At 55.4% G+C, this 10,972-nt stretch overlaps 3 protein-coding genes across 3 annotated transcripts; 2 read left to right on the top strand and 1 right to left on the bottom strand.

The window, feature by feature from the left end:
• Positions 1-325: 325 nt before the first annotated feature.
• MONBRDRAFT_32497 (uncharacterized protein) lies at positions 326-4,130 on the top strand (the record flags this gene model as incomplete). Its single annotated transcript, XM_001746099.1, has 13 exons — positions 326-447; positions 548-626; positions 772-946; positions 1,036-1,122; positions 1,265-1,348; positions 1,433-1,695; positions 1,794-1,884; positions 2,024-2,130; positions 2,242-2,313; positions 2,395-2,473; positions 2,584-2,683; positions 2,779-2,841; positions 2,937-4,130. The coding sequence occupies 13 exons, from the start codon at positions 326-328 to the stop codon at positions 3,841-3,843; spliced, it is 2,229 nt and encodes a 742-aa protein (XP_001746151.1). The 3' UTR covers positions 3,844-4,130.
• A 203-nt stretch (positions 4,131-4,333) lies between these two features.
• MONBRDRAFT_25606 (uncharacterized protein) lies at positions 4,334-8,939 on the bottom strand (the record flags this gene model as incomplete). The annotated part of the gene is made up of 6 exons (XM_001745961.1): positions 4,334-4,429; positions 4,528-5,184; positions 5,630-5,998; positions 6,176-6,223; positions 6,459-6,777; positions 6,886-8,939. 6 exons carry the CDS (start codon positions 8,937-8,939, stop codon positions 4,334-4,336), a joined length of 3,543 nt encoding a protein of 1,180 aa, XP_001746013.1.
• A 757-nt stretch (positions 8,940-9,696) lies between these two features.
• Positions 9,697-10,586, top strand: MONBRDRAFT_8379 (uncharacterized protein; the record flags this gene model as incomplete). The annotated part of the gene is made up of 3 exons (XM_001746098.1): positions 9,697-9,867; positions 9,944-10,045; positions 10,329-10,586. 3 exons carry the CDS (start codon positions 9,697-9,699, stop codon positions 10,584-10,586), a joined length of 531 nt encoding a protein of 176 aa, XP_001746150.1.
• Between the last annotated feature and the right edge of the window lie 386 nt (positions 10,587-10,972).

Below are 10,972 nucleotides of genomic sequence, written 5' to 3'. Positions count from 1 at the left end.
TACACGTTGTCTTGATGGATCGAGCAGATAGGTGCAACACCATCAAAAACGCCTTCATCCTGAGACTGCCGTTTGAATGTTGATACGATCGCACGTGGACCTGCTCCCCTCGAGAGCATTTGAAAAGCTGCCGACATTGCGAGCTGATGAGGGAGGACGTGCGCAGACCATGTGCAGCTTTTGACGAGCATAGTCCAGGCGTTTTTATTTCAAAGCTAGTGCTTGGTGGTGGGGCTTTCTCTCCGTGCCTTTGGTCTTGTGGTAGTGTCTGCCTTGGGGTTCATCGCACACCGATATCATGTCCTTCTCGGGCTGGTTCCGAAGCATGGTCAACGGTGGACCTTGCGATAAGATTACCGTGCAACACAAGGAGGCTCTGCCCCCATCCATTCTCAAAACCGATGTACCCCGCGCGCCGTATACGCGATCGCCTCGCTCTCAGCTCAGGTGCGTCTATACGAGCCTGAGCCCTAGCCCAGCTATTGCTCGTGCACTCATATTGTGCTGGTCCGTGTCCGTGGCATGGATACCCGACTCGCCAATGTAGTCTCATTCGACAAGCGACAGGCCACGTCGGCCATGTCTCCTTTGACCTGCCTCACGAGCCTGCAGACGACAAGGCCACGGTTCGTCCCCAGGGTGTCCACTGAATCTCTCCCGTGCCACGTCAAAGGCTCCAAAGCCTTTGCAGGTTGTGCCCCTCTGGCTTGATTTCTTCTTTGGGCCTCACGCATGTGCCCTTTATGACAATGTCTTGACATGGATGTGCAGCGCGAGCAAATGAGTCGGAGCATGTTTTCCAAGGGCACCATCTTTCGCAGTCTCATCAGCAACTATGAGTCACTCTGCCGCAGCCACAAGGTTGAACCCCTGGACGCCATCTGTGAGCAGCTCACTCGCGCCCGAGATGGCGACATGGAGGCGCGCCGTCAGCTGATCATTCGCGGTGGGTCTTTGCACACCTTTCCTCGCCAACTCTCGGCCGGCCACGCGCTCACCGGCCCGTGATCGGCCGTCTGTCCCACACCTACCTAGACGACGATCTGGGCATCCGGCAGAGCTTTTGGTGCTTTTGCGACGTCCTCTCCTGCTGGGTCGACCTTCGCGTCATTGTTCTCGAAGGTTTGTTTCTGATGGATTTTTTTTATCACGCATACCATGCACCGTCGTCTCGCGCTTGAAGATGGCGGTGCTTGCTTTGGGCAGAGTGGACCGCACCACCTGGCTTCACCTGCTGCTCGCACAACTTCGCCTGATGCTGCAGATTGCCATCTGAGCGATCCACACCTTCGTGGACTTGTGAATAACTTGCATGCCCGGAAATGCATTACCGAGTTGTCCATTGCCGGTGCGTGCGCAGTGCACTGCGTGTTGCTCAAGATGCCTTCCATCAGATCTCCCCAACTTCCGCTCACTCCACCGGCCCATCTAGGAAACCCGGACGTCACCGCTACTGGTCTTCATGACATTGCGCTCTTGTCGCGCCACCTTGACCTCCTCGAGCGGCTGGATCTAAGTCGTATTCCTATGGACCGGGCTGCGGTCGAGCAACTGGGCAAGGGTCTAAAGGACGCCAATGTCAAGACCCTGGTGTTGGATCAGTGTCATCTCGACTCACCCATGCTTCTTGGCCATCTCGTGGCGTTTGTCCTACAAATGCCGCGATTGTACAAGCTCTCCCTCTGTGGCAACCGAGTGCGTGCAAAAGCCTACGCCTGCTTGGCTGGTCAACTCGCTTCCTTCTTGATGGCCAATGGTTTCATCTTGCGCACATGACCGCCGGTTTGGTGTAGATGGGCCGAGGGTGTGCTTCAATGCTGGCACCCCTGACGCAGTATCCCTCACGACTGGTCTGCCTCGACCTGAGCAACAACCGACTGAAAGGTATGTTTGGTTTTCCGGGTTTGTTGCTAAACTGTGCTTGAGTTGCCATGGGTTCGATGCCTGTGGCGTGCTTGCGCTGGCTTCACAGTTGTCTCTCATCGGACCCCGCTTGCCTCGCATGGCCCTTTGCTTTGAACAGATACGCTTGGTGGACTATTTCAAAACGCTCAACCCGCCGCCAACATTCGCGCGCTGTTGGCCCAAAACAACGGCGTCTCACCCGTTGGTGCTGCCGCTCTTTTCACGGTCCGTTGGTGTTCTTCGGATCCACATGGTCTGCACAAACAAGACGCAAATTCCGCTAGATTGCACACTTAAGTTGCCGTGCCTGATGCTGTTTGGTTGGGTGCTATATAGGCGCTGCTGCGCTATCGACTTCGCAATTTGGATCTCTCTGACAACTTCAACCTCGCCGTCAATGCCGAAGGCGTGAGTCTCGACTTGGTGCATGTTTCATGTACCCTTGTGCGTCTGGCATCTCACTCTCACTAGTCTCCTGCTTTGACAAAGTTTGTGCGCCTCAAGGACCTGCTACTACAACAGAACCTGCATCAGCTATTATTGCGAAACTGTCAAATTTGCGCTGAAGGTGCGTCAAGATACATTGGCTGACAACCTGATTGTGTTTTCCATCATGCAAATGGGACGGCCCAATGTGCCATGGCCATGACTTACCGTGTGGTCTTGACGGATCAATAGCTTTCGTGGCGTTGGCCGAGGGTATGGCCGAGAACATGGCCTTGACCGAATTGGATTTGCGTGGATCGGCGCTGGACGCTGCCTCCCTCTTTGCACTAGAGTTGGTTGATATGTTGCCTCAGTTCTATCGGGCCTGAATCTGTCAGCCTGCCTCATGCCTCATCATCCTTGGCCACTGGCTTGCTCATGCTCTAGGCGAATCATGAAAACAAACAGGCGCCTTTCTGTGTTGATGGTGGACACCATTTCCATCAAACCGTGCGTCACACCCGTGGACGCCACGCATCAACGCTCGTCCCGCGAGGAATCTGTGTTTTTGCTCACTCTTTGATGGAATGAATCGGTCCTTGCAGAGATGCCACGGCGGTCGAACAGGAACGATGCAACTCGGCCTTGTCGTTGCTGCAGGAACACTGTGCACGTAATCGCAACGCTCAAGATGATCTGAATGTTGGTCCAACGTCGGGACTCCGTCGCAGTGGCACGCTACCTGTGCGCCGCACACGTCCCATCAACTCGCCTGACATTCATCCCGAGGTTGAAGCTTTGAACACTGCTGATGCTGACGATGGGTTGACTGGTGCTGCGGCGGAAGTGGCAGCCACTGCGGCACACGATCTACGTCTTGGTCTAAATGGGTCTTATGTTGATGTGGATGCTATGATGCATACGGGCCGCTCGCCCAGTGACCCACCCAGTGGCGTTGCCACTGGGATGGCAGCTTCAAGCAAGCTTCACGCCTTGACTGAAGAGGCCAACGAGGAGGAGGCTGGCAGCGAAGTCGACGAGCTGGATCTGTTGCAGGGAAACGCCAAACAGGAAACTGAGGAGATCGACGACGCCAAAAGCGACACCAATAGTCTTGATGAGCAAATACTCGGGGACATGTCCCTCGATGACGGTCTCGTGGTTGAGGATGGCAACAGCTCTAAGGATCCATCTCTTACCCATGAAATTGCGCTCGAGCCCCTGAACGAAACGCTGTGCAATGACGACGACGTCGCAGCAAGCCCACAAGGTCTTTTAGGAGATGACACCGCCGATCTCGCAAATGTGTTGGTGGATGAGAAGGAGATGCACGACCTCACACTGCAAGCGACAACGTCCAACTCCACGGGTACGGCATCGCCCGAGCTGGCCCGCGAACCGGAGACAACCTCCGTCCCTGTCGCGCAGACAACAAAGGACGAACCCAAAACCAACGGATCTGGGCATTCCGAATCGATGCTGACCGAGTCAGCTCAACCTGGGACCGACTGAGATTGCCGCAAGACTGCATAATTCGGCTCAAACGCCTTGAGGGGGCGAACCCAAGCGCTGCCTTGAGAGCATCTTGATCGTGTGCACGACGAGTTGTCTTGCGTTGTACACCTGACTAACCTGGCCCTGTGGGCCCTCTCTATGTGGACTTTAGTCATCTTAGCCTTGAGGTTTGATGGAAACTCGCTCGCACTGCTTTGCGGCTTGAGCTGGCACCGGATAAAAGGTGGCTTTCCTTGCCTCTGCTTTCTCACATGTTTCATGTTATCAATCGACATCCGAAGATGTGTCGCCAATAACAAAAAAAGGAGCGAAGCGAAAGCACACTGAGAAAGAACAGTGGGGTCACATTATGTTGATTAGTATCTGGCTGTCGACAGTTCGACAACACTCAACACCTCGTCAAAACTCAAAAGATCGCAAAGAAAAAGCGGGGGTTGGGAGGGGGTTCGAATAGGACACCCTTTGAAGCCGCTGGCCACGGGCTTGGTTACTGTCGGCCTGCCTGCTCCATGACGGCTTGCATGAGGCGGTCTGTAAAGCTTGTCTCGCCCTCGTGCACCACTTCAGGGCTAGCCATGATGATCTAAAAACAAACAACAACAAAAATCAGACACGACGGGCAAGTGAACGAACACCGGCGATCAAGCGTGGAGAGGGGAAGATAGTGGGGCCAGAATTTACCAAAGCACTCTCATCGCTGCGATGCGATGCGCGCGAGTCAGCCGTCGGACGAGAGCGAGGTCGCGCGCCTCGACCCGTTGCAGTGAGCCGGATGGACCCAGAGGCGGTACTCTCGTCGCTGCTGCTCCTGCTGTCACTATCACTATCACCATCAAACTGAATTACAGTTGCGTCATTAGGCGAGTGCAGGAGCCGTCGGCCCGCGACATCATAATCATCCTCAGTGCTACTACTGCTGCTACTGCTGCTTCTCCTCTGTTGGCTCCTGTGACGGCGACTTTGCTGTTGGTGACTGCTGTTGCCTGTGCGAGGCGCGGAACTCCTTGGGAGACCGCGCGATGCAGACGTTGGGCGCGAATGCAAGGCCACAGGCACCGAGGTGTCATCGTGTCGGCGCATTGGTGCATCTGAAGCAGAGGCATCAGAATCCTCGGACAGGGACCATGCAGCCGGAATAGCTTCGCGTGGTCCCGCCGTATCAAGGCGAAGGCGTGCAGACTCTGCCATGAGAGACACTTCATCGTGTTCAAGTGCCTGCGCCGCGAAGGTTGGATTGGACGTGTGAGCTCCCATGGTCAGCTGTCGAGCGCGCCCCAGCTGGTTCTCATGGGTGCGGGCAAATGTCCAGGCTGCTGCATGCAAGAAGCGATACTGCTCCTGCTCGCCACACAGGTGCATTCAAAAGTCAAACGCATCGCATGCATGAGCTTGATGTCGAGCACACTGAGCACGGATGCATGAGAGTGTGGGACAAAAACAAACAAAAACAAAAAAACAAAAACAAAAACAAAAACAAAAACAAAAAAAAAAAAAAACAAAAAAAAAAAAAAAAAAGCAAATGAAATTCAGAACCCCAAAAAAAACAAGCAAAGCGAATTAAAATTCAGAACCAAAAAAAAAAAAAAAAAAAGCAAAGCAGATGAAAGTTAAGAACACACAAAGCAAATGAAAATTAAAATTCAGAATCAAAAAAACAAAAAAAAAACCAAAATGAAAATTCAGAACAAAAAAAAAGAAAAAAGCAAAGCGAATGTTCAGAAGCAAAAAAAAAAAAGCAAGGCGAATGAAAATTCAGAACAAAGAAAAAATCAAAAAAACTTACAAGCGAATTGATGCAGAGGCCGCGGTCCTGGCGCAGCTGGCAGACCGTGCCCAGTACATCGGCTGTGCCTTGCTGAATAAGCTGCATTTGCAAGATGTCCAGGGCCACAAACACGGCTCCTCGCTCGATGCCCAGCGGACAGTGGACCACGACAGGGGCCGAGCCTGTGCGCATGCCGGCCACGTCGCGCACCACGGTGTTCCAGGTGCGTGCGTGCTGCGGCTCACGCTTGCTGCCTGTCGACAGCATCCATACGTGGGTCAGTGTGCGTGGGCCCAAGGCGCCCTTCCACAGCTTGATGCGGCTGTAAATGGCATGATCCAGCTCGGCTTCGTGGACAAGTTTGATCTTGTAGTCGTTCAAGCGAATCTAAGTCAAGAACCCAAGCATGTGATGCTCAGCCAGGCATTCGACAGGCAGAACAAGGCAGCCAAGCGAAAGCGAATGGGCAAGACGGAAGGCAAAAGAAATGCCAGTCCACTCCACATCCCTCAACAGAAGTAAATGCATCGCCGGCAGATGGTTTCATGGTGTGACAGAACGTACGGTGCGCTTGCGGGTTTTCTTGGGACCATGGGTTGTCATGACGGGCATCTGGTGCCAGATGGTACGGGTTGGCCAGTATCGTGTGCCGACGGCAACGCCGTCTTCAACTAGACCATGACATTGTACCACAACACTACACTCTTGATCCCAGACCATATGCCAAAAGTCCTGAGCGGTTCGAGGACGTGGGTGGGCAAAGAACAAAGTTGACAGTGAGATGACAAACGCACAAGCGTGACCAGAACAAACGGTACAGTGGCCAAATCGAAACCAAGGCACTCACCTCGCAGGTAGTCGGGCTTGGGGCTTGGGTCAGAATGAAGCGGCGGTCGACGCCACCAAGACCCCGCATATAGTTGGCGTTGATGTACTCGTCGCGCAAAGCTGTGTCGCTACTCATGTCGACGGACAGGTAGACGCGCGAGTGGATGTTGGGTAGAACAGAGGGAGAACGATTCCGCGACTCAACGCCGGATGGCAACTCGTCGACGGACGCTGCATTTGGCGGAATCGACTCGTATTCACTTTGCAGCATGGTGGGATCCCGTGAACTGGCTTCAAGCTGGGACACGTTAAGCGGGCGCGATTGTGTCATACGCCCTCTGCTTGGCGCAAGATAAGCGTGAGGTCAAGCAAGCAGCCATGTGATGACAATGCGAGGACGACAAAGGGGAAGATCAAAGGCTACGACCAGTGGGGTAGTCACGAACCTAAACTTATCACCCATCTGTGTCCACTTGGGTACAAAGCGAACGTCTTTGATTTCCAGATTATCGGCCGCCTCCAACTCTTGCTTGATGGCAACGCGTCGACGGGTACAGAGGCAATAAAGGAGCAGTAAGAGCAACAGAAAGGCCATGCTGAAGATGACAATGAGAATGATGAGACCAGTTCCACAAAGGTCAAAAGCACCCAGTTGTCCACAACTGCTGCTCGAGGGACCGGTATCACCCGACGAGGCAGTGCAAGAAGCATTGGCAGCATTAAATGTGTAGTTGGCAGCGCACGTAGCACAGCCTTCAGCGTTGCATGAGGTGCAGCCGGTGCTGCAGGCAAGCGGCGATACAACGGCCCTCAGCGGAGCTGCTCGACCAGGTTCGGGAGCGGAGGCGCCATAGATGGCAGCCACGTGGACCTGGTATGGCCCAGCACCAAGAGAGAAGTTCAGAAGAGCACGGTCTGTACCCGAAACGGTGAAGAATAGCGCTTGGCTAGTTTGGATGTTTTGGGCACGAATGTAGTAACCCTCGAGATGGGCAGAAGGCGTGGCGCTATCCCAGGCCAACCAGGTGGAGTTGGAGGTGGTCTGACTGGTGGTCAGGGTCGTCGGCCCCGCTGCAGCAACGCGCAGCGGAAGGGCGGATACAGCCACAGCGGCGTTGTTGAAGTTGGCACCTAGGGCGGAGCGAAAGTCGTCAGAGCGCAGTGCATTGCTCAAATCTGTGTGCAGACCGGCTCCAAGGGCAGCAGGCACGCGAGCACGCGCATAGAACGAGCGTGCATCGGCCGTCGGTGTCTGGAGATTGAAGACGGTCAGGTTGGTCTCGTCGGGCCAAGCAAACACTGTGCGCAAGGCGTTGGCAATCTGGCTTGCCGTGGCGTTGGCCTCGGGTGCAACGTTGGAGAAGGTGACCTGGGCCTGAGCCTGGACCTGATGGGCTGGAGCAGGATCAGAACTGGCGGGTGGGGCGCAGTGCGGGCCAAAGTCAAGACCACAAGAGCCACTCAGAGTGGCGCTACCAGAGTCTGGACAATCCTGGGCGGTCAGGCAGGCGGTGCAAACGCCCGTATTCGAGCCTTGGCAGGGGGTACCCAAGTACGATCCCTCTGGGCAGACGGGACAGGGAACGCAGAGGCGGTCCGTCGTGGCCGTTGGAGCCTGTCCCTCATAGGTCCACGTGGAGCAAGTGGTGAGCGGATGACAAGTACCTTGGTCTAAGTAATGAAGAGCATCGCAGACCAGGCAGGTGGCACCGGCCGCATCGCACTCGGTGCAGCCGGCAAGGGTATCACCGCAACGGGTGCAGGTGGTGTTGGAGGAATTGAAAAAGCCGACTTGGCAAGCGTCGACACAAAAGCCATCCTCGGCCAGTTTGTCAAAGAAGCAATCAATGCAGCTGTTCGGAGCACTGCTGGTGCAGGTGCGGCAGGAGGTGGCGTTGTCGCAAGGTACGCAGCGCCCACCCAGAGAAGTGTTGGAGCTGGCCTGTCCTCCAAAGCCGTTTGGGCAAGCTTGGACGCAGGTGGCGTTATCAAGGCCGATGTACCAGTTGGGAAGACACGCCGTGCAGGTGGTGGGATTGGAGCACTGTGCACAGCCGGGGGCACAGTCCTGGCAGGTACGGCCGCTGGCGTCGTCATTGGTGCCTTGAGCAAAAGTGGAGATGGGGCACGAGGCGACGCAGGTGGTTTCCAGCAGGAAACCGGCATCGGGTTGACATTTGGTGCACTCGTCCAGCGCGGGTCCCACACAGCGGGCACAGGTGTGATGACAAAGATCACAGGTGCGCAGGGCTACGTTGTTGTAGTAGGCAACGGTGGCAGTGCTCTCTGCGTTGCAGTTGGCGACGCACGCGGTGTCGTCAAAGAGAAAGCGACCGGTGTCGCACTGAAGGCAGTGGACCTCATCTGGGCAGCTGTTGCAGTGATCGATGGCAGCGCATGCTGCTGCCGACAAGGTCGGTCCGTGACCCGGAAGCTGGACCAAGAGAAGCAAGCCCGTGCAAAGGGCCAGGAAAAGGCCTGTGTGGCTCGGTGCAGTCATGGCACGCATGGCGGCGACTCGTCGGCGCCGCTGACTGCCGAGCTGCTTGGAATCTGGGATAGGGGGAAAAGACGCCACTAGGCGGGCTTTGAGCAACCACTCGTCCAAGGACCTGTGAATGACCAGGACATGATCCCGAAGGAGGGCGTAGAGTAGGGTTTGTCTTCAGGTAGTTTGATGACTGCTGTTTGTCGCGGCTTTGACAGGGCTCGGGTTATCCAGAGGCATTTGTAATCAGCCAGAGGATCCTTGCCGCCTGTCGGAAAAACTGAGTCGGCAGGTGCGGCGCCCGCCGGCAATCGTAGAAACAGCGCCCGCCAGCGGTCCCGACGCGACAGTCGTGGCACGAAGAAAAAAAAAAAACAAAGAGAGAGGAGAGAGAGAGAGAGATGTGCAAATGCCGACATCAGTGATGATGTCTTGAGGTTTATCAACGCAGGAGGCGAAATCAGTGAAAACGTTGGTTGGTCCGCAAACTCACAACTTGTCAAAACACGTTAGGAGGGAAATTTCTATTTGCGTGCATGTGTGGAAATTATTATTCTCGTGTATAACCAAACCAACAGACTTCACATGGATTTGAGTAGTTTGTGTGTGGAATCGGTGATTGGCCGGTGTGCTAGAGAAAAACTGAACGGCGCCATTTTTTTTTTTTTTTGGGAGGAGGGCATTCAGGGTATTGTGCGGAGAGTTCACAGGCATCTCTGAAGTTTGGGGTTTGAGGCGCGATCTCGGGCTTGCTGGTGCACTCGCCACCATGGCGGGGTTTCATCGGGTCGGGCATGGGTCTGTGAGACCGACGTCGGGTGATTCAACCCCAGCGTCGCTCGTGGCCGCCTGTGCGCTCAACGATCCAACCACGGCCATGGATCTGCTGGCCAAGTGGCCCGATCAGACCCAGGAGGCGGCCTTGGCCCATGCGGATTCGGTTTGTCACATGCTCTGTGCTCAAGTATGCCCCGAGCCTGCAAGTGCCTCACTTGAGCGCCTCCTTGGCGTGACAGGTCGGAAATACGGCGCTGCACATGGCCAGCCGCCACGGACATGCAGAGCTCGTGCGTCAGCTAGTCGATCTCGGTGCTGACGTCAACAACAAGACATATCTTGTGCGTGCATTGTGGTTGCCCGAGTCTTTTTGCGTGAATGTGTCTCTCCTCATTACGAAGGTCTCACCTTGACGGTTACATCGGCGTAGAACAACGACACACCCCTACACATGGCGGCTGAGGCGGGTCATCTCGACATTGTGCAACAGCTTCTGACGCTGGGTGCCTCTTTCAGTATCAACCTGGTGCGAAAGTGACGGCCTTCACGCCCTCCTGCTCTCTGCGTTGACTCACTGTGATTGCGACTCTCGACTGTGGCTGGGCATGTTTTGCGTCACCTCAGAACGGCCAGACCCCCCTCCACGCGGCCTGCGCCAAAGGCCGCCTCGAGGTTGTGCGCTACCTCTTACAGCTGGCTGCCGCCGGAGAGCTGCCCCACGAAGACGTCCTAGCTGAAGCCGAGGAGGTGGATGACTTTGATGAAGTTGAAGTTGGTCGCCCACGTCCCCCCTCCACGCCCACGCATTGCCTTTTGCTGTTGGATTCCTGCCGTGTTCTCTCTCGTCACCCACTCACTGCCCTCAATCTTTGCTTGGTCTAGCCATCGCAAGGCACGCCGCTGCACGTTGCTGCTGGCGCAGGGCATACAGCTGTTGTCGAGTTGTTGCTGGAACACCAGCAGGTGGAGGTGGACGCCGAAGACCAGGTGGGAAGCGCGAGTGTAAATGACCTCTGTATCTGGTGTTTGTGGCCCAGGCCCTGCCTCCGCTGTCGTAAAAGATGTTTTCTGGTTTAATCTGGTGCGGAGAACAGAATGGTTGGACAGCGCTGCGCCACGCCTGCGTGGCGGGTCACACCGACGTGGCACGTCTGTTGCTAAGACACCAAGCCAACCCCAATGCCCGCGACTTTGTATGTGAACGTATCACCTCAGTGGTAGACCCAGGGCCTCGACAGTGATGGCGCTTCACTGTCCCTGTTTGACCG

Source organism: Monosiga brevicollis, genomic scaffold, assembly GCF_000002865.3.
Source record: "Monosiga brevicollis MX1 MONBRscaffold_11 genomic scaffold, whole genome shotgun sequence".
Lineage (NCBI taxonomy): Eukaryota > Choanoflagellata > Craspedida > Salpingoecidae > Monosiga > Monosiga brevicollis.
Note: the sequence above shows the minus strand (reverse complement) of the source record. Positions and strands in the feature narration are given on the sequence as shown.